The sequence below is a fragment of the Triturus cristatus genome, chromosome 4_1 (genome assembly GCF_964204655.1).
Source record: "Triturus cristatus chromosome 4_1, aTriCri1.1, whole genome shotgun sequence".
Classification (NCBI taxonomy): domain Eukaryota; kingdom Metazoa; phylum Chordata; class Amphibia; order Caudata; family Salamandridae; genus Triturus; species Triturus cristatus.
In genome coordinates, this window is record NC_140585.1 from 94,632,776 (window position 1) to 94,654,716 (window position 21,941).

The 21,941-nt window shown below is 44.9% G+C and overlaps 1 protein-coding gene across 2 annotated transcripts in view; it reads left to right on the plus strand.

The window, feature by feature from the left end:
• Positions 1 to 21,941, plus strand: part of LOC146839637 (uncharacterized) — a 590,171-nt gene that overhangs the window by 434,637 nt on the left and 133,593 nt on the right. For both annotated transcript variants that reach the window (XM_085650371.1, XM_085650372.1), the window contains one exon: positions 7,762 to 7,825. In XM_085650371.1, the coding sequence (XP_085506497.1) occupies positions 7,762 to 7,825 (64 nt within the window). The remainder of the gene's footprint in view (positions 1 to 7,761; positions 7,826 to 21,941) is intronic.

The following is a 21,941-nucleotide window of genomic DNA, read 5'->3' on the forward strand; positions in this document are numbered from 1 at the left end:
GGGCTACGATGGTAACGTATCCCTTGACAAAGCGTCGGTAGTAACCAGTGAGGCCCAAGAAGGCCCGAACCTCTGTCTGTGTCTTGGGGGGTTCCCAGGCCATGATGGTTTCGATCTTGGCCTGCAGGGGTTGCACCTTGCCCCGACCCACCAATTGACCGAGGTACACTACCGACCCCTGCCCGATCTGGCACTTACTGGCCTTGATCGTCAGACCTGCCTGCTGCAAAGCCTGAAGAACGGCCTGAAGGTGACTCAGATGGTCCTCCCAGCTGCGGCTGAAGACAGCGATGTCATCCAGGTACGCAACTGAAAAGGCTTCCATTCCAGAGAGGACCTGGTTCACCAATCGCTGGAACGTAGCAGGGGCGTTCTTGAGCCCGAAGGGCATCACACAGAACTGGTAGTGACCCTCGGGTGTGGAGAAGGCTGACCTTTCCTTGGCTCCATCCGTCAGGGAAATCTGCCAGTACCCAGATGTGAGGTCAAAGGTACTGAGATATTGGGCTGCTCCCAACCGGTCAATGAGCTCATCCGCTCTCGGGATAGGATGAGCATCTGTCTTTGTCACTGAATTCAGTCCCCTGTAATCCACACAGAACCGGAGTTCTGGGGTAGTGCCCGGTGGGGCAGCTTTGGGTACCAGTACCACCGGACTGGACCAGGGACTTCCTGAAGGCTCAATTACTCCTAGCTCTAGCATCTTGGTAACTTCCTCATGGATGCTAGCCTTCACCTTATCCGACAGTCGGTAGGACTTGGACTTCACAGGTGGGCTGTCCCCTGTGTCCACATCATGGGTACACAGATGAGTCCTTCCCGGAATAAGGGAGAACAAGGAAGCAAACTGCTCCAGTACCTGGCGACAGTCCTTCCGTTGTTCAGGAGTTAGTGACGGTGAAAGGATCACTCCCTCCACCGATCCATCCTTCTCTCGGGACGCAAACAGATCGGGAAGAGGTTCACTTTCCTCTTCCTCTGACCCATCAGTCACCATCATTAACGTGACCTCGGGTCTCTCTTGGTGAGGCTTGAGGCGGTTGACATGGAGCACCCGATGGGGCTGCCTGGGGGTCTTAAGATCTACCACGTAGGTAACCTTGCCCTTTTTCTCAACCACCTCAAAGGGACCTGACCAGCGATCCTGGAGGGCGCTAAGCTCTCCAGGTTCCATCACCCACACCTTCTGGCCAGGCTCCAGCTCCACCGGGTGAGCATTTCGGTCATACCATTCCTTCATGACCGTTTGGCTGGCTTCTAGGTTTTCCGAAGCTTGCTTCCACAACCTAGCCATTTGGCTACGAAAGGCCAGCATGTAGCTCACCACATCCGGGGGAAGTTTTCTGGGAGTCTTTTCCCATCCATCCTTCACCAGGCTGAGGGGTCCACGCACAGGGTGCCCGTACAACAATTCGAAGGGGCTGAAGCCCACTCCCTTCTGTGGTACCTCCCTGTACGAAAACAGCAAACAAGGTAGGAGGACGTCCCATTTCCTCCGCAGGCTCTCGGGCAGACTCCGGATCATGCCCTTTAAGGTTTTGTTAAACCTTTCCACCAGACCATTAGTCTGGGGGTGATAAGGAGTGGAGAACCGGTAGGTAACTCCACACTCTTTCCACATGGCCCGCATGTAGGCCGACATGAAGTTGGTACCTCTGTCCGACACCACTTCCTTGGGGAATCCCATCCGGGTAAAAATTCCCATAAGGGCCCGTGCCACCGCAGGTGCAGTAATGGTCCTCAGAGGGATAGCCTCTGGGTACCGTGTGGCATGATCCACCAGAACCAGAATAAACCTGTGACCGGCTGACGTTGGTGGATCCAATGGCCCGACAATGTCGATGCCCACCCTTTCAAAGGGGGTACCAACGACAGGCAGTGGTTCCAGGGGAGCCTTCAGCTTCACCCCTGTTTTCCCACTAGCTTGGCAGGTTACACACGTCCTACAAAAAGTATCTGACGCAATCCTCATCTGAGGCCAGTAAAAGTGAGGGACAAGTCGAGCAAAGGTCTTGTCTTGTCCCAAGTGTCCTGCCAAGGGTATTTCGTGAGCCAGTCCTAATAGGAAGGCTCGGTAATGCTGGGGAACTACCAAGGCCCGGGATGAACCATGCACCGGAGCCTTGGGTTCGCTATACAGGAGTCCATCTTCCCAGTATATGTGGAAGTTCCCCGAATCGTTACCCGCTGCCTGGGCTTCGGCCTGCCGCCGTAAACCCTCAAGGGTAGGGCACCCCTTCTGGGCCCGACAAAACTCTTCCCTAGTAGGTCCTCCCTCCACCTGCCAGTCTGCAGGGGTAGGCAAGCCCTCCAGAGACGTTACATCCCCCTCCGTAGACTCCGGGACCACCTTAGTTGCCCCATCCAACTTTGGAGGGTCAGATGCCGGGGCAGGCTTTCCCCGTCCCCGTCTACCCCTTCCGGCAGCTGGTTGGGCCTTTGTCCCAGGCTCCAACCTCTGTGAATCCCCTCTTCGGGTGGTCACTGACCGAGTGTGGGCACACGTCCACTCAGGGGTCCCCAACATTTCCATGTGGGCCCTGAACTCAACCTCCTTCCACGCCGAGTGTTCAAGGTCATTTCCCAACAGGCAGTCGACCGGCATGGCAGGGCTGATCGCAACTCGTAGAGGACCCGCAACCCCTCCCCACTCAAAGGGAACCTGGGCCACCGGATAGTGACCCTCTCGGTTGTCAGCCATCACAACCGGGTGGACTACATTGGGGACCACCTGCTCTGGGGACACCAGCTGACTCCTTACCATAGTCATGCTGGCTCCTGTGTCCCTCAGAGCCTCCATCCTCTGGGCATTGATGGTGACCCATTGCCTGTACTTAGTAGTATTCGAGGGCATCTGGGTCTTAGGAACCATCTCACAATCCCCTAAGGACACTAAGGTTAGCCCTGCCCACTCACCTCCCTTATCTAGGGGCAACTCCTCCTCGAGCACTAGACTCGCCACCCCAGGGGTCTTTCCTCCAATGGGAGGGTGTGGTCTCTTGGGACACTTGGCATCCCCCTTATAGTGCCCAACCTCACCACACTCGTAACATCGGACAACCCTAGGCTGCTGACCACGGTCAGGATAAGGGGGTTTGTGGGGACCAACCTTAGGAGGGAATCCTACTCCCTTCCCTGGTGAACTCTTTTGGGGGCCTTTAGAGAACTCCCTCTTTTTGTCTTCCCCCCCTTTCTTCTGGGGGGCGCCCTGTCCAGCCCCTTGGAAATTCCCTCCAGTCCCTTTTGAGGATACCCGGGTACTCGCCCAGATATCCGCCTCCTCTGCAAGCTTCCTGGGATTAGTGAGCTTGCTGTCTACTAGGTGCTGACGCAGCTCTGGAAAACTTTTCTCGAGGAGATGCTCCTTTAAGATTAAATTGTACAGTCCCTCATAGTCCTTGACTTCGCTACCCTGCACCCAGCCCTCCAAGGCCTTCCTGGCATAGTCCAAGAAGTCCACCCAATTCTGAGTGGACAACTTCTGACTACCCTGAAACCTCTGCCTGAATTTTTCAGGGGTCAGTCCAAATTTCCTTACTAGGGCTACCTTCATAACAGGGTACCGGGTCTAGTCTGGCTGTTCTAGCGCTAACAAGGCATCCCTCCCCACCGGAGGCATATACCTATACAGGCCACCCCCCCACTGGGCTTCGGGGACCCCATGGGCTCTTAGAGAGACCTCATAGGCAGCCAGCCATTTTACAATATCATCCCCTATACCATAGCTAGCAACCACATCTTTGGGCAGGTAGGGCCTGGACTCTCTCGGGACTTCTCTCGGTATGCTGCCACCATTAGGACTGCTGGGGGTTCCAAGTTGAAGGGCTTTGAGCTCTAACTCTTTTAAGTGAAGCTCATGGAGGAACCTCCTCTCCTCCCTCTCCTTTTCCAACCGGGCCAGATCCATTCTAAGCTGTCTCTCTTCCCTCCTATCAACTAGGTCAGCAGAGGACAGGCTCCCCCCTGAGGCGCTACTTCCCACTCTTGATGGGGCCCTGGACCCAATGTCCATATTACCGCTCCCAGGGGGAAGAAGGACTTCCGGTTCTTCTTGGGGATCTAGTCCTGGTTCTTCTTCCCGTTTCCCGCTAGGGTGGGCCATAACCCAGGCTCTTAAGCTTGCCTGGAGCTCTGTCTTCTTCGCCCCCTGCTTAAAGAATACCCCCCGTTCCTAGCAGAACTCCTTCAATTGGGCCGCTGTATACTCCTCCAGCCTACCCAATTCGAATTCCATCCTACCAGATGGGACCCCAACACAGGAACTTTACTCAAGAAAGGGAATATACACCGGACAATTTCAAAAATCCTCCAATTAGAAAACAATCTGGAGAAAACTCCAGCCAAAACAATCCAGTGTAGGTGGTAATGCGCGCTAAACTGCCACTAAGCGGATGCAAGCACTGAATAAGTAATCCCACCGCTGAGCACCAACTTGTTGGACCTAGGTCCGGGGGGTAGCTTGGCTCAAGTTAACAGGCATACCTCTCAACATAGCGTCTCGTGCTTGCATCCTGCTCAGTCCGCAATCTAGCGCAGCACTACTAAAAAAAAGACACTACACTGTTTAATGTTAAAGATTACCAGGAGTCTTTATCCTTTCTTTTTTTAACTGTGGTAAAACAACCTCATTTCTCTGAATGAAACATTACAATACATTTAGTTTGATATTCGTTGCCCCAATGTAGCATTCATCTTCACCCCACCATTGTTGCCCAACCCCAACTCTATGCTCTTGGAGCGTCAATTTAATTCCACCTAGACACGCTTCTCAAAGCATTTACATTCCCCGGTATATCAGATGGTTCACAGTCTATACCACATTCTACTGAACCGGGCTCCCTTAACTATCCTTTCTGGACCTTAAGGTTGTCCTCTACTCAATGACTGCTATAGTTGGCAGGGAATGCAAGGTTTACTTTGTTCACGGTCTTTAGCAGATGACCTCTAGGCACTATAGCAACTTACTTCATCACCCGCTAACATGGCATACATTATCGGCATTTCCATCACCCTGGCAACTGGAGGTTTACAATTAGTACCAACATCTCATTTCCACATTACCTAGGCGTTACTCTCATAGATGTCTCTGTTGTCTATCCGGGAACTTTGCGTGTGAGAGATTACAGGGGTCAATCACGACAACGACTGAACTTAGCTACGTGTTACTCTGGACTCTCTCTTTCTTCCCCCTTCCCTCCTCACTCATTGCCCAGCTTACTGTTCAGTCCCGGTGTCCTCTGTTCTCGGAGTCCAGCCGGAATTGGAGTTGAGTTCTCTTACGTTGTGAGAGTCGGGCCTCACGCCGATGAAGTGATCGCTCCCCACGGAGATGAGAATCAGGTAATTTCCACCAATCCCCACCCCCGATGAGTAACCTAATGGGAGTTCCCCTCCGGGAAGGTGATCACACTCGAGCGCTCTCCACAATACCGGCTTTCCCCCTCTACGGCCTCTTGTCAGCCGGACACTGTGTCGATACAAACTGGGGACCTGGAAGTTGCCTGCTCACCGCCTTCCGACGCAGGCTGGGGGCGCGGTTTTCCACAACTTTATGGAAAGGGAAGGGCGGCGCTTCAGCCCCTTTCCATGTGATCGGAGGACGGCAGCCTCAGGGTCAGTCACGCCCCCTTCCTTCCTGGCGTAACTCTCCTCAGACGATCGGCGGTGTCGCTGGCTCCCAGCTCCTCACCCCTTCAACACTCGGGACATCAGCGAGCCCTCCCAGTGGATAACTGGCCACTTGCTGATCACTGGGTGGTGGCGGAGTCCATACCCGGTAGGAACTCGGCCAAGTAGTATAACGGGAAGCAGTAGGGGGGGGCTGTACTAGACGCCGCCGGGAGCTCTCTGGTGCAGTTGACTGGGATGTCACGGCCCTTCTAGCTACAGGTGCGAACCTCTCCTCCTTGATTTAGGGATGAAGGGTCATTGCCATGGCCAGTCTACTTCTTCCGCTTCAACCATGAAGGTATGCGGGATGGAATGATCCCAGCCAGCAATCCTGGGTCTCCTTGGGGGTTTCTGGCCAATTGTGAGAACCCCAGTAACGCTGCTCAACCAGATCACTGACTGCGCTCAGGGACCAGTCGCAAGGTTAGGGATGATGTCACTAGGATTGGGAATTTGTGCAGATCCGTAGATCAGTCCGTTTCCTCCCCAAGCACAACCACCTCCTCACACAGGCGCCTTACTCCTGATTACCACGCATTCTCTTCTCACCTAAAATGGCTGCCCTCCTGTCACCCCTATATATCACCTTGGGTCTGACTTGCCAGAGGGACCCGGAAGGTTCCGGAACCTCTCAGGACAGTCATTGCCCAGGTGCTGAGGTGACAGTTGGAGCCACCATTTTGTGGATTTCACCTATCTCATCTATTTTCCTCAGAGGGGCACCTTGCGCCTTTCCCTCAGGTGATGAGGAAAAGGGCGCCCAGAACCTCTACATCAGCACCCCAAAAAGTTTAGTAGACAGAAAAAAATGAGAAGGGGGCCAGGGACAAAAATAATAAAATGAGGAGGGAACTGCCAAAGGGCTGACAGGTCTAACAGCGTCCAAATCTGCACGGTCATGGTTTAGACCTGGAAATAAAGGAAATGTATCTATATGACCGCTGTCACGTTATGCGTGGGGGCTGAGTTGTGGGGCAAAGGAAATTATGAGGTTTTATTTCATAAATATCCCTAAAGTTTGGAAGGTGGTTTTAACACATTTGTGGATTCTGTGTTTCATTTGGTCTGGAGGGCTTTTAAGTGGGATGGAAAAAGGCGGAGGTCTTTGAAGATGCCGTTGCTTACAAAGTGTCATCATGATCCCTTTGTGAGAGATGCGGTTTGGGTCATTGAGGGAGGTGCCTAGTACATTTGCTTGACAGATTCATAAATGGAGCCCTCCTTTATAAAGCGAGTACCTGCATACAGTGCGTTTGGACACCATCAAAGAAATGTGCACATCCTAGTGATGCGCATATGCACTGCATATGTATAGTCTTGTTGAATGTCCTAGGATTGCCCACTTACATCGCAGAGATATGGATGTACCACCATGTATAAGTGTATCCATTTGGTGGTCAAAAAAAGTATAAACACATTTTATTGATGACCCTACAGAATACTTACAGGTTTCTTTGTAATATGAATTTACCCTGCATAAGCGATTGCTTGTCATGTGTCAGTACTAGGTATGATGATGTCACAGTAACACTCCTGAAGAACACTGAGTGTAGAAAAGCGCTGCTTAAGTCCATGTTGGTGGAAGATGTACATACAGACAGGTCTTAAGGCCCATCTTCTTGGATGTCCCTTGCCAGGGATCGATGCACCCCATTTTCTCTGTGACAATACATTTTTTGGTGACACAGTATACCCATTCTTCTGTGTACAATGCACTGAGGCCTCTGGGTCGGGACGAAGCTCTCCTGCTGCAGACAGCATGTGGACATGCCTGTAGAATCACATGCAGATTGTAGTGAGCTGTCTTCACAGTGCTTGAATATATCCTCGTCACTGACATTTTGAGTGCATGTGCACATCGTTGTCATAAGCTGTATAAAGAATGTATGTGCATGTCTTTCACTTTTGCGGGCTGTAAAGACGAGTAGTACACTAGATGAACTAGGAAAAGTCAGTTAATTGGCCTCCAAGTACTTATTGTTGTGAAGAAACAGAGAACTGAATTGGCTCTTAATTATTTGGTTTGAGGAGAACTAAAAAGTCTTTAACGTCTTAATCACTGATTTTTGGTCTCTTCGTTTTCTTTTCCAGATCCGGGTAGAGTCCACAACGTAGTTCTGGGACGCCCCCCGCACATACCACAGATGATGCCAAGGTAAGATATTCGTTCTCAAATTATTAAGAGCATTTGAAAAGAAAGTAAATGGTAGTCTTTATAGTGAGCCAAAACACCCATGCTCTATTTAATATAATGAAAGGATAGGTCAACTACTGGCGTTGAGATTCATGCAATGTAGCTAGTAAGTGAGCTTTGAGTAAAACACCAGTATTCTAATTAGTACTCCTCCATATCAGTGCTCAGAAGAAAGACAGCTCTGCTCTGTGCTTTAAGATTCACACACTGTAGCCAATAAATAAAAATCACACACAAAAAAAATAATTGAGAGGAAGATAGAACGAAAAAAAACAATCGGAAAAAAAGACAATCCTACACCAGAGAAGGGAGGAGGTGAATGAATGAATGAATGAAACGGATTTATATAGCGCAACTAAGCCCAATGGGCGTCAAGGCGCCTAACCAAACAATACTGACTAGAGAATAAACGGAACTTACTGGTAAGCCTTCATAAAATACCAGGTCTTAAGTGCTTTCCTGAAAAGGACCAAGGAGGGTTGGGACTTAATTTCTGAAGGGAGAGAATTCCAAAGTCGCGGAGCAACGATGGAAAACACTCTACTACCCCATCTCACCTTCTTGGTTCGGGGGACTACCAATTGATTAGCCTCTGAGGAGCGGAGACATCTACTGGGAATATAACGGGTCAAAAGAGACCCCAGAGCATCCGAAGGGCCAGCAAAGAGGGCTCTGTATGTAAGACAAAGAAGTTTAAAAGAAATCCTGAAATGGATGGGGAGCCAATGTAAGTGCTTCCTAGCAGCTGTTGCAGAGGAGTCTTTTGGAAGGGCCAAGACGAATTTAGCGGCAGCATTCTGCACCACCTGAAGGCACTGGATGAGGTGTATATTGGTCTCCGCATATAGTGCATTACAATAATCCAACCTTGAGCCAACAAGAGCAATCACAGTTTGCTTGCGTGCCAGTGGTGAGAGATAATGAAGAATTTTTTTTAGGGTCATAATGACTCACTAACATGTAGAAACCGTCCTGCTGACCTGGAGATTCATAGTCAACGAAGTGTCAAAGATGACTCCAAGATTCCTAGCAGACTTGACAGGGGAAGGGCAAGTTCCTAAGGATGTAGGCCACCAATCACTAGACCAAATATCCTGGTCTTTACCAAAGACAAGGACCTCAGTTTTGTCGGCATTCAGTTTTAAGGAGTTCAAAACCATCCAGTCCGCCACCAACTGCATACAAGACCTAAAACTGGATGCCGAGACACTAACAGGGTGGGCTAGGGACACCATAATTTGTGTGTCGTCGGCATACGAAACTACCTCCATCCCCTGAGATCTTACTAGCCTAGCAAGGGGGGCAACATAGATGTTGAATAAAGTTGGGCTTAAAGCAGACCCTTGAGGCACCCCACATTGCAAAGATTTAACAGGGGAGAGGAAGTCTCCAAGCATGACTCTTTGCTCTCTCAGATGTAAAAAAGAGTCAAGGAGACCTAGAGCCGACCCAGCCACCCCTGCCTCCCTTAACCGAGAAGTTAAGATAGAGGGAGACAGGGTATCAAACGCTGCAGTAAGATCCAAAAGGACTAGAATGGTTGTCTGACCCCCATCAACCTTGCAACGAATGTTATTTACCACCATCGTCAGAGCAGATTCAGTGCTGTGGAATTTCCTGAATCCATGCTGAGAACTATCAAGAAACTCAGAGGAGTCAAGAAAGGTGGATAGATGGAAATTGAGATGGGCTTCAAGCATCTTAGCAGGAGCAGGTAACAAAGAAATTGGTCTAAAATTCTTCAATACTCCAGGATCAAGGGAAGGCTTTTTAAGAAGAGGTTTAACTATAGCCTTTTTCCAAGCCGAGGGAAAAATACCCTGGGCTAGGGCCTCATTCATAACTTCCAACAGTGGAGGCAAAAAGATCTCCCTGCACTCCTTTAAAACTCTTAAAGGACAGGGATCAGCAGGAGAGGCAGACTTAGTCCTATCGAGTAGGACATTGAGACCCTCAAGGGAGAGCGGCGGAAAGAGGGTAAGGAACTTGTTGGGGTCCTTCCTCCAGGACTCTGCGGCCTTAACAACAAGGAGGGAACCATCATCTGATAGATTCCTCTGAGTTTCTAAGTCCTGATGAATATCCGAAATTTTCTTGTAGAAGAAATCGGAAATATTGTTGCATAACTCCTGCCAGTCCACAACTGGATCGGGTAACTGAAGAGAACACAGAGAGTCAACTATTTTAAACAATTCTTTGGACGAGGTAAGGGAAACCGTCAAATTAGAAAAATAGTCTTGTTTTTCTTTGATCACATTAAATTTATAAGTTCGTAGCAACAGTTTTTGATCATCTCTATCAGAAGGATCCCATGACTTACGCCATTTCCTCTCCTTGGCTCTACAAGTTTGTCTAAGGAGTCTTAGAGACTCTGTGAACCAGGGCGCTGAGGGTTTACGATGAGCCACATACTGCAAAGAAGCGGGAGCAAGCACATCAACCGCTCTGCTAATGGAATCGGCAAACTCCTGAGCCGCCACGTTAACATCTCGCGAGGGCAAAGCCCCAGAGCCTCTTATAAGAGGAGCGAGGGCTTGAGTGGTAATATTTTTATAGCTTCTTTTCCAAACTCTATTATTGGTGGCACAACTACGGGGCTCTTCAACAGGGATTGTGAGTTCAAGGGGTACTGCCAGATGGTCCGACCAGGCCAAGGGAATGGGAGAGCCAGCTGAGAGTCTAGAGTCGTTGGTAAAAACCCCGTCTAGTGTATGGCCCGCTCGATGAGTAGGGCCTTTCACCAGCTGGCTAAGCTCACAGGCTTCTAGCGAATTAATCAACTGAGATGTATCTCTTGCTCCCAGATCGTCCAGATGGAAGTTTAAATCCCCAAGAATAGTAAGCTGCGATTTACCAAAGTAAGGCTCTAAAATTCGAAGTAGATCGGAGCAGAAACTCGTTCTGGGACCAGGCGGTCTGTAAACGAGAATACCCTTGAAGGAAGCTGTAGGAGAAGAAGAGATACAGAAGTACATAGCCTCAAAAGAGTCCGAGGGCTCAGAAAGAGTCTTTATCACACAGGAAAGTGGGGCTCTACACAAAATTGCCAACCCTCCCCCTCTCCGTCCCACTCTATCCTGTCTATGAATCGTAAAGCCCTCCGTAATCGCCAGTAATAAATCATGTCCGGAAGAGTCGGAAGCCCATGTTTCGGAGACAAAGACCCAGTCCGGTTGCCTATCAGTGACGAACTCATGGAACGCAATATTATTCTTGATAAGCGACCTGCCGTTGATCAAGAAGCCCTTTCTAGATTGTGTAGTAGTCCGACTAGCTAAAAAATTAGAAGAACCTCCCCCAACCGCTTTAGGTGGGAACAACACCACCCCACATAAGCGGCATGAAGATGAGAATCTCAGGTCCTCAGGGGAGAGAGAGAAATGGCACGCTAGAGGCCGTGGTCTGAGGGCAAGCAACTCACCTAATGAATAATTCCTCACTATATGTAGTGGGCAATGAGGAATCCGGTCGGCCAGCCCGCCCATCAGCACGTCCTCAGCGCGGACGGGCGCAGACGGGCTGAACTCAGGCGTAACTCCGGCGGAAGTCCGGCGATTCCGCTGCGCGAGTCCGCTGCGCGAAGGCATGACTCCCTTTTCAGGTGTCTATCGCCCTACGGAGAGCTAGAGCGTCCAAGCTACACGCTCACCACGTAGCACTCCTAAGATGGTGCCCTATCGTCTTCAATGAGACCGGGAGATGGACCCGCCCAACAGCGGTGAGCAATCCAAATTATAGTGCAAGCAGGGGACCTAGAGAATAAAATCAGGGAATGATTTAAAATTAAAATCTAAATGAGATACAAAACGAGGAAGTTTTAAAAAGCCTAAGGCCAGTAGTTCCAAGTATACAACGCTCGCAAAAGCGCCAGCGCTACAAACAGGTTTCACAAGTAATTAGTCAGCAAGGGAGAGCAGACAGTTTACCTCCCTTTTCAAGTGTCTATCGCCCTACGGAGAGCTAGAGCGTCCAAGCTACACGCTCACCACGTAGCACTCCTAAGATGGCGCCCTATCGTCTTCAATGAGACCGGGAGATGGACCCGCCCAACAGCGGTGAGCAAACCAAATTATAGTGCAAGCAGGGGACCTAGAGAATAAAATCAGGGAATGATTCAAAATTAAAATCTAAATGAGATACAAAACGAGGAAGTTTTAAAAAGCCTAAGGCCAGTAGTTCCAAGTATACAACGCTCGCAAAAGCGCCAGTGCTACAAACAGGTTTCACAAGTAATTAGTCAGCAAGGGAGAGCAGACAGTTTACCTCCCTTTTCAAGTGTCTATCGCCCTACGGAGAGCTAGAGCGTCCAAGCTACACGCTCACCTCGTAGCACTCCTAAGATGGCGCCCTATCGTCTTCAATGAGACCGGGAGATGGACCCGCCCAACAGCGGTGAGCAATCCAAATTATAGTGCAAGCAGGGGACCTAGAGAATAAAATCAGGGAATGATTCAAAATTAAAATCTAAATGAGATACAAAACGAGGAAGTTTTAAAAAGCCTAAGGCCAGTAGTTCCAAGTATACAACGCTCGCAAAAGCGCCAGCGCTACAAACAGGTTTCACAAGTAATTAGTCAGCAAGGTGAGTCAGGAAGCCACAGAAGAGATCCTCATTGGACTCCCCCTTCTTCCCTCCCACCTACCAAAGATATGGCCCTGTACTTGGCTTATCCACATTTATCCTGAAATGTGGCGGGGCTGTGCTCCTGTCGCGGACTCTGTTGTGGGGTGTTGGCTTCACCGTGTTGCCACAGGCTGTCCGTCAGATAAGACTTCATGCTTTTCACTGGCTCAGCAGCAGGTCTCTCTCTCTCTCTCTCTCTGGTTCTGCCGGGGAGAACTCTTGGGCACCCCCAGTTGTGGAATGATTAAAGCCTCGGAGATTTTTCACCCTCCAGGTGCTGCTGAGGAAGTAGGTGGGTTATGGCTGTTCCTTGCGTTCTTCACGAATGTCCTACGCTCCCGAATAGTCGGCTTCAGGGGTTCCTTCTGGCAACAACCCATCTTCACATTTCCTGGGTTTAAAAGGGCCTCCCTTCCTGATGATTGGCTGCGGATTTGTCACGTGCTTGGCGTCATAACTCTCGGCATCAGTGACACCAAAGTCTACATTTTGTAGGTCTTCCTGCCTGTTCGAAGCATTTTCACTGGTGGTGGGCTGCAGAGGGAAAGGAGAGCGCGCAGGTGAACTAAAGATATGCCACAGAATGGGTAGTTCATACTCTGCCTCTCCCTCCCTTTCACAACATCACAGTGACAGGCCTATAGAATGCACATGGTAGTGACATGTAGACTGCATTAAGGTTGAGCTGTTGTGCTCCGGTAAACTCCGCTCCGCCGGTGGTCAGCTGAGTTCTTTTGCCAAACTTCTCATTGCAAGTGGAGTAGTAGGTAGTTATAGTTAAGACCTAGTTTCCATAGGTAAAGCTTTTTTTGACTTGCCTATATCTTTGGACCTTGTTGACAAATCCTCAAGAAATGTTCTCAGAAAAGTGTCATAGTAATTCCTGTTCCACAAGGGTTGTTTCAGGGTGATCTGTTAAGCAGGTGATGAGAAAAAGGGAGCAAAAAAAGTGTATTTTCCCAATTTAAATTCCCATAAGATGCATAGTCGAACATACAGTCCGAATCACTGTACGGAATTACACCAAACTTGGCAGAATGGTAGATGTTTTTATGCAGACTTCTTTTTTGTTATATGGTGCAAATCAGTTCAGTAGTTTTTGAGAAGCTTAAGAAGAAAAAATTAGCGATATCTGGCTGCAGATATTTTGTGACAATCTGCGATTAATGCGAATCCCGTGCCAACAGGAATGATCTGATTCGTTGGACGCAACCTAAACAGACAGTTGTGCCCGCCGTTTTATTGATCGGAAACTGTTCTCAGAGCTGAACATTTCTGTGAAAGCTAACATAAGGGGTCAGGGCGGAGAAACTCTGACCCCATGTTTGAGAAATGGGGGTGTTAATGACACAATTTATGCATCAAATATTGTTTTTTAAACATGCACGATATTCGCAATGACACCATGCCTGCCAGTGTGGCCCCCCGTGTTCCATCGCGGAGATGTTTCAATTACCATAATCGTCACGAATATTGATGAAACATATAAAAAATGATATCAATATATGTATATATACACACACACTTGCCAACAGTTTTAATTGTACACTCACACACCCACTCAAAGATGCACTCACATACTGATACACCCACTCAGAGACTCACTCAGACACTGACACACCCACTCAGAGACTCACTCAGACACACAGAGACACATGCACCCATTCACATATCCAGTGAGACACCCATGCACTCATTCACAAACCCACTGTGACATGTTTGCACCCAGTCACAGACCCACTCAGAGATTGATTCCCCCATTCACAGAACCACTCAGCCACTCACGCACTCAGTCACAGACCCACAGAGAGACTCAAGCACCCATTCACAGATGCCACTCCGAGAGTTGTGCACCCAGTGAGACACCCACTCAGAGTGTCATGCACCCATTCACAGACTCACAGAGAGATTCATGTGCCTACTCACATACCCATTCAGAGAGTTATACAAACACTCACAGACCCCCTCACACAGAATCATTTTATTCTCATGCAGTCACTCACTCACTTATATTCTCGTACACCCACTAAGGAATGTAGTAACAGACTAATACAGAGCCAATAGGAGACTCATAGTGCCAATCAGCGACCCACTCAGAGGGTCATATACCCACTGACAGACCTAGTAAGACACTAATATATCCTTTCACAGTACTCCTGCTGTCATGCACCCACTCAAAGACCCACTAAGAGTCTGATACACCTACTCACAGACCCATTCAGATAGTTATGCATGCACTGACACATCCACTCAGACACTCATTCATCCAGTCACAGAGCCAATTAGACCCTTATGCACCCACTGAAAAACTTAGTGAGATCTTCATACAGCCAGTCACATAACCCAGTCAATCATTCATATGCACTGTTTCAGAGACATTCAGAGACTGACATATGTTTGTGTACAGTTATTTAGATAGTGATGTATCTAGTGTGATGGTAAGAATGAATTATGTAGTTATACATTTTGAATGTGTTGGTGGCAATTGAATTTCTGCTTTTGGTTTGCATTTTCGTGAAATATTTGTGATCGTCTCGGTTATCATCACAAGAAATTGGTTTGAAAGATGGTTTTTATGGAAACTCACTGGAAAAACATCAATTTAAACTGTACAATAATAAACTCAAAGGGCCATATGTAGGTAACATACTATTTAACGATTCATAAATACCGAATTTTACCGATTCGGTATTTATGAATCGGTAAATAGTATGTAGGTAAATAATCGGTAATTATTACCGATTCGGTAAATATCGGTATTTATGAATCGGTATTTACCGAATCGGTAATAATGCATCCCTTCCCATTCATTCCTATGGGCCTGGAGGCCCATAGGAATGAATGGGAAGCCAGTCACTATTACCGATTCGGTAAATACTGAATCGGTAATACGGGAGGCATTATCATGGGTGGCAGGGTGTCACATTGACACCCTGTTGCACCCCTGATTTGTGCATGTGTGCACATGTGGCGCACATACATGCCCTAAGGGCATGTATGTCTGCCACATGGCACTTTACAAATAGCACAAAAATGCTTTTTGAAAGGTATTCGTCATTTACCATCAACTTGTAGTTGGTGGTAAATAAGGAATCCAGACACCAATAATGCACTCACTTGAGTGGCCCCTACATAGCATTTCTGGATTCGGTAATTTACCGAATCGGTATTTTACCGATTTCTTAAAATTCCGATTCAGTAAATACCGAATCCAGAAATCAGCCACCTACATCTCAAGTGCCTCAATACCGGTCGGTAACGGGATATTTACCGATTTTCGGCCATTACCGACCGGTATTGAGGTACCTACATATGGCCCCTAGTGTCTAGAATACTGTAAATTATGTGTATATATATATATATATGTGTGTTACACTTTACGAAAAAGGCGGGATTTTCGCAGTTAGTCATCGTGACGCCCGGAATCACGGCAATAACGGAAAATAGTTTGAAAGATGTTTTTTATACTGTAGATGGTAGTGAATGTAGTGTAATGTATAGAAAAAATGTTGTAGTAATTTTTTATTGCACTGGTGTCTGTTGAATGATTTCTTTTATTTTGTGATTTTACAACGTGTGCGCGATGACCGCGAGGTCGTTGCGAACATTCAATATCTGCTGTAGTTCATTTTGTAACTAGTTTGGCCCTTCGAGAAGGTACTGTGAACTTGTGACCTACTGGTTATAGTGGGCTTCTATGGAGATTGTGCTAAGGGTGTATTGAGGGAATGGTGTTAAAGAGACATGTCTTTTTTTTCACAATTTGGCGAGGTTTCGTTTTTTTTGAAAGGGCAAGTAAGATTAATTAGCTAGTGAGCATTTTGCATTAAACTGTTCTACAGTGCTAAAAATAAACACTATAAAAGAAAGTAGGTTTTCCAACACCTGTTTTTTTTTCACAAAGTCATCGCGATGATTGCGATTATTGACACCAAGGCATGCATTTTGGGCTACCTGTAAAAAGGAGTGAAAAGGTTAACAGACAGTAACCAATGAGAAATGCAGTTACAACAATAAAAAATAAAAGCGATGTTTTTATGCGCTGACTTTTGCAGTGTTAGGCAATGCAAAGTTCAGAAGATTGCCATTTATGGTTGCTTTGTATGAGAGTGGTGTGCCATTGTTGTGTTAGGTTTTTACAAACTCTGAAAGTATTGCATGTATCTAATAAGAGAAAAAAGAAACACATTTACCAAGGAACTCAATTTTCTGGTAGGTCAATGATATATTTTTTATAAATAAACAAATTATTTAACAAGGTATATTAGTATGTCATGTTGTAAAAAAAAAGTTTGAAATGTAAAAAAAACGATGGCTTAAAACTGATAGTATAAGTGTGTTTATTTATCTAATAATAGGTGACTAAGATGCATTTTGTTTCGGGTGAATATTAGGTGTGTGTGAAGTTAGTTTACAAAGTGTTTCCATGGAGCTGTATATTACAGTTAAGCTTCTTTAGTCTAGTCTGTAAGTGATAGAAGAAAATATTGCATACTAATGGTTACAGTTATATATAATAATGTACTATAAGATGTGAAATTTTTAAATGTGTATAAATGATGTGCTTGTCACTAAGAATGTTTTTATTTGGATTGTGGGATTTGTAGTCCTATTTGTGCCATCCTAAAAAAGAATTAGAAATCTTAGAATTTAAAGTGGAAAACATGCACTGTCGATGTTTATCAAATATGAATATGAGGCCACAGGTATGTATTATATACTGTTTAGTGTTGTTTTGGAAAATTACAGGACAGATTTGAATGCACATAGATGGTGAGATATGTTCTTTAAAAGTATTCTGAATGACGTGTAATATTTCACTGGTAGGTATGGTTAAACATGTAGTGTTTGAATATGAATTCAGATTACTAGTGCAGAGTGTTGCTTTGGACTCTCACTAGCGGCATATAAAATTAGTTCATCAAGTACTGAATGAGCGTCTTAGTACACATTATTTATCTCTGGCATAAGGTGTAGGTATGCCATAATGCATGGTTGTTTCCAGTTAAAAAAGTGACACTTGTCCTCTTGAGTTTGTACAAGTTAGGCAGTCAGTCAAAATAACGTTATTTCACCGATTCAATATCAGCATAAAAAGCATTCCACATCATCAGTTAAAACAATCATTAAAATTTAGACTAAAATATAATAAAACATGATTTGAGGGAAGGGGATAAAAAGTATTTCTTTTTTTAAATTTTCATGAGCTAAAAGGTATTGATTCATACATATATACACAAATATTATCCAAGCCAGCATCTTGAATTACATTTTAGATATCAGGATAATGATTTGATCTCCTTTTGCTTAAAACAAATAGAAAAAACAAGGCCATAGAAAAACATATAAAAGGATGAGACAGTAAATGAAGATAATATAGGGCTACACAACATTGTCTAAAATTCATTTTCCGAATAAGGGGGACAATGTATCTTACATTAATATAAAATTTACAAAAAAATACAAAGTGCAGGTCAGTGAGTGGATCAGTTGTCACAAGGACAAGGTGGAAGTGCAGTAATCGCACAGGTTTCAGACGGGTGGCCAAACATAAGAGGAATATAATTTAGCCGAAATCTCATGAAAATGTATCTGTGTTGGAGATTTGTAACAAATGACAAGTAAGAAAATTTAATTTTAGGTATAATACGTGCAGCATGATACAGTCTGACTTTGGGCAGTTTAAAATAAGTCATACCTCTTCGTATGTAAATGGGCCAATAAACAAGTTTTCAGCTCCTCCTAAATTATTGAGAGGCACACCTTCGGATCCTCATAGAGATTATGAAGCCCAGTTGCTGGAAGGTTAGACTCAATATATCTTAGCCATCTTATTTTACTTACACCATCTAGTTTCAGGGTGTCGCTTATAACATCTCTAGTCAGTGGAAGGGTTACTTTCCGCCAAACTGAATGCCACATCAAGATCAGTGCTATACCAATCCTATCAGAAATATAAGGAACTCACAGCTCCATGTGACAGTTATAATAAGAGCATGATTTGTGAAGAGATACCACGTTTTTCAAGAAACCATCCTCTATGCGCGGGAGTTTAGAGGTATCAGAAATGCCTCAGACAGCTGCGCCAGAAGACACTGCAGATAATGTTTTTGCCTCATAAACCTTTTTTATCACTTCAATTGGCTTGGACCCAATTATTTTCACAAATTTAAAAAGGGCCCCAGTATTATTTTTATTTTTTTTAAAGTTAGTCATCTTGTGCACACTCTTATGTGAAGCAGTATACAAACTACAAGGGACATAGTTATTTCTATAGCATTTAGACTGTGCCTGACCCATTTATGGATGTATAGAATCACCTATACACTCATTAACATACTCACCAAGTAGATGTATAACTTGCAGTATCGAAGGCACTAACAGGTAGATTTCTAATTCCTAATAAAGTATGTTCAAATTTCTAGAGCTTTGAAAACAGACAGTCAGATACTCGTAGATTTTTATGTGCCCCATTGAACATCTAACTTGCCAAGCACAGTTTAATCTGAACCAGCTTTCTTGGAATCCAGTCAGGCAGTATAACACCCACTGACATAGTGATAAAGGTGTCTAAACATTCTATGATCTACACAGGAATAAGTGATATCTATAAAGTGGTAACAAAGGCAGTTGTAGACACAGCTAAAAAAACTTAGACTAACTAATCCAGGAGTCAAACCAAGCAGCTCCTTATAGAAACCTTAGAGGTTATCAAGAAAGGCAGTGATTTATCCACAAACGTACATACACATGTGATCACAGCCCCATAAGGGGACTGAGACGAGTACTCAGAATGTTATTAAAGGACTGACACGTTCAACTGTAACATGCACAGAAGTAGTTCTTGCATCATGTTTTGGCCCTTCTATGGTGAATCATCTGGATGCAGGTTTAGTGCTAACGTCACCTTCGTATTTCAAACTCTTTCACAAGGCATGATTTAATGTTTTATTACATATAGGTAACTATTGAGGTAGGCTGTAGCTAGTCCATAGGGAGCTTAGTATGTGCTTAAAAGGTAATACATGCAATCTAAAGAATTAGTGAGCTAGATGCACTCTTACAAACTCATATGTATTTTAAATATCCAGTTTGCCAACCAGAGTATAATGTGATACACCTTACTAGGAAAGCACACAGGTAGTAGAATACCCACTGACATAGTGATAAAAACAGCGAAACATTCACTGATACAGAGAGGTATAAGTAGTGATATCTATATACTGGTAATAAAGAAAGTTGCAGACACAGCTAAAAAACCTAATACTAACTCCTCCAGGAGCCAAACTATGCAGCTCCTTACAGACAAACATAGATACGTTTCCAGGTTATAAAGACAGGTAGTGATTTACCCACATGTTACATGCACATATGATCACAACCCCATATAGAGAGTGAGACACATATTCATATATCTACTAAAAGAATGACACTTTCAAGTATAACATGCAGAGACGTATGCGTCGTGTCATGTTTTGGGCTTTGTTTTGTTTACCGTCTGGATGCATTTTTAGTGCTAGCTCACCTTCCTATATTAAACTCTTTTCAAGTCATAAAGAAATCTTTTATTACATATAAGTTACTAATGAGGTAGGCTGAAGCTAGGCCACAGGCAGCTTGGTATGTGCTTAAAAGGTAATACATGTACTCTGAAGATTTACTGAGCTGTCTGCACACTTACAAACTCATATGCCCTATTAAATATCTATTTTGTCAAGCAGAGTTTAATGTGACACACTTTACTAGGAAAGCAGACAGGTAGTAAAATACGGACTGACATAGTGATAAAAGGGGCTAAACATTCACTGATATAGACAGGCATAAGTGATATCTCTATAGTACCAATATAGGCAGTTACAGACACAGCTACAAAACCTAATACTCTGTAGGATGCTCAGGAGGGAAACGATGCAGTCCCCTACAGATACATTTAGATAACGCTAGAGCTTGCAAGGATACTTAGTGATTTATCCACAAACTTAAATACACATGTAATCACAGCCCCAGATATCACTGAGACACTCATTCACTCATCTACCAATGAACTGACACTTTGAAGTGTAACATCCACGTAGGTTGCTGTTGTATCATGTTTTGGACCTTGTACAGTTAAACATCTGGATGCAGTTATTCTGGTAGTTCAACTTTCATATTTTAGACTGTTCCACAAGGTATAAACTTATCTCTTATTATATATAAGTCACCACCGAGATAGGCTATAGCTAACCCATTTGACAGGCTGGTGTGTGCTTAAAAGGTAACACATGTAGTCTGAAGATTCAGTTAGCTATATGCCCTCATAAAAACTGACATGCCCTATTAAACATCCATCTTGTCACCTAGACTATAATCGGACATACTTTAGTAGAAAAGGAGACAAGCATGAAACACCCACTAGCATAGTGACAGAAGAACCTAAACATTCAGTGATATAGACAGGCACAAGTGATATGTATGTAGCGCTAATGAAGGAAGTTGCACACAGACTTGAAAATCATAATACTCACACACCCAAAAGGCAAACCATGCAGAGAGTTCCTTACAGAGACATTTAGAAAAGCATAGAGGTTATGAACAGAGGCAGTCATATGCCCACAAACTTACTTACACATTCAATGACAATCTCAGATATCACGGAGATGCTCATTCACATATCTACTAATGAACTGACACTTTCAAGTGCAACATTCTCAGAAGTTGCTGTTGCATCATGTTTTGGGCCTTGTATGGTTTAGCACCTGGATGCAGTTTTCCTGCTAGTCCAACTTTCATATTTTAAACTGCTCATCAAGGCATAAACGATCTTTTACTATATATCAGTCAGTACTGTGGTATGATGTATCTAGGCCATAGGGCAGTCTGATATTTGCTTACAAAATAACACATTAAGTCTGTTGATTGACTGAGCTATATTGGCTCATAAAAACTCATGTGTACTATTAAACATCCACCCTTCCAACCAGACTTTAATTTGAGACAGCTTATTAGGAAAGAGGACTGGTAGTAAAACTCCCACTGACATAGTGATAGTCACCCAGCCATTAATTATATAGAGAAGCACAAGTGTTATCTACATAGTGCCTATGAAGTTATTTGCACACACACACATGCCAAAAACCTAATACTCATTAGCATATCCAGGAGTTAAAACATGCAAACCTTACAGACAAATGTTTGAGAATCATACACGTTATGAAAACATTTAGTTATTTACCATTAAAGTTACACACACGTGGCAGACCCTTTATATGGGCACTGAGACACTAATTCGGATATCTACTAAATAACTGACACTTTTCAATTTAACATCTAGAGAAGTACTCTTGTATTGTGTTTTAGGTCTTGTATAGTTTAGGCTTTGAATACAGTTTTAGTGCTAGGCCAAGCATTACATTTCAATGTCCTACACAACATGTAAAGTGTTATTGTACTATATATACATTTTCCTTTTTT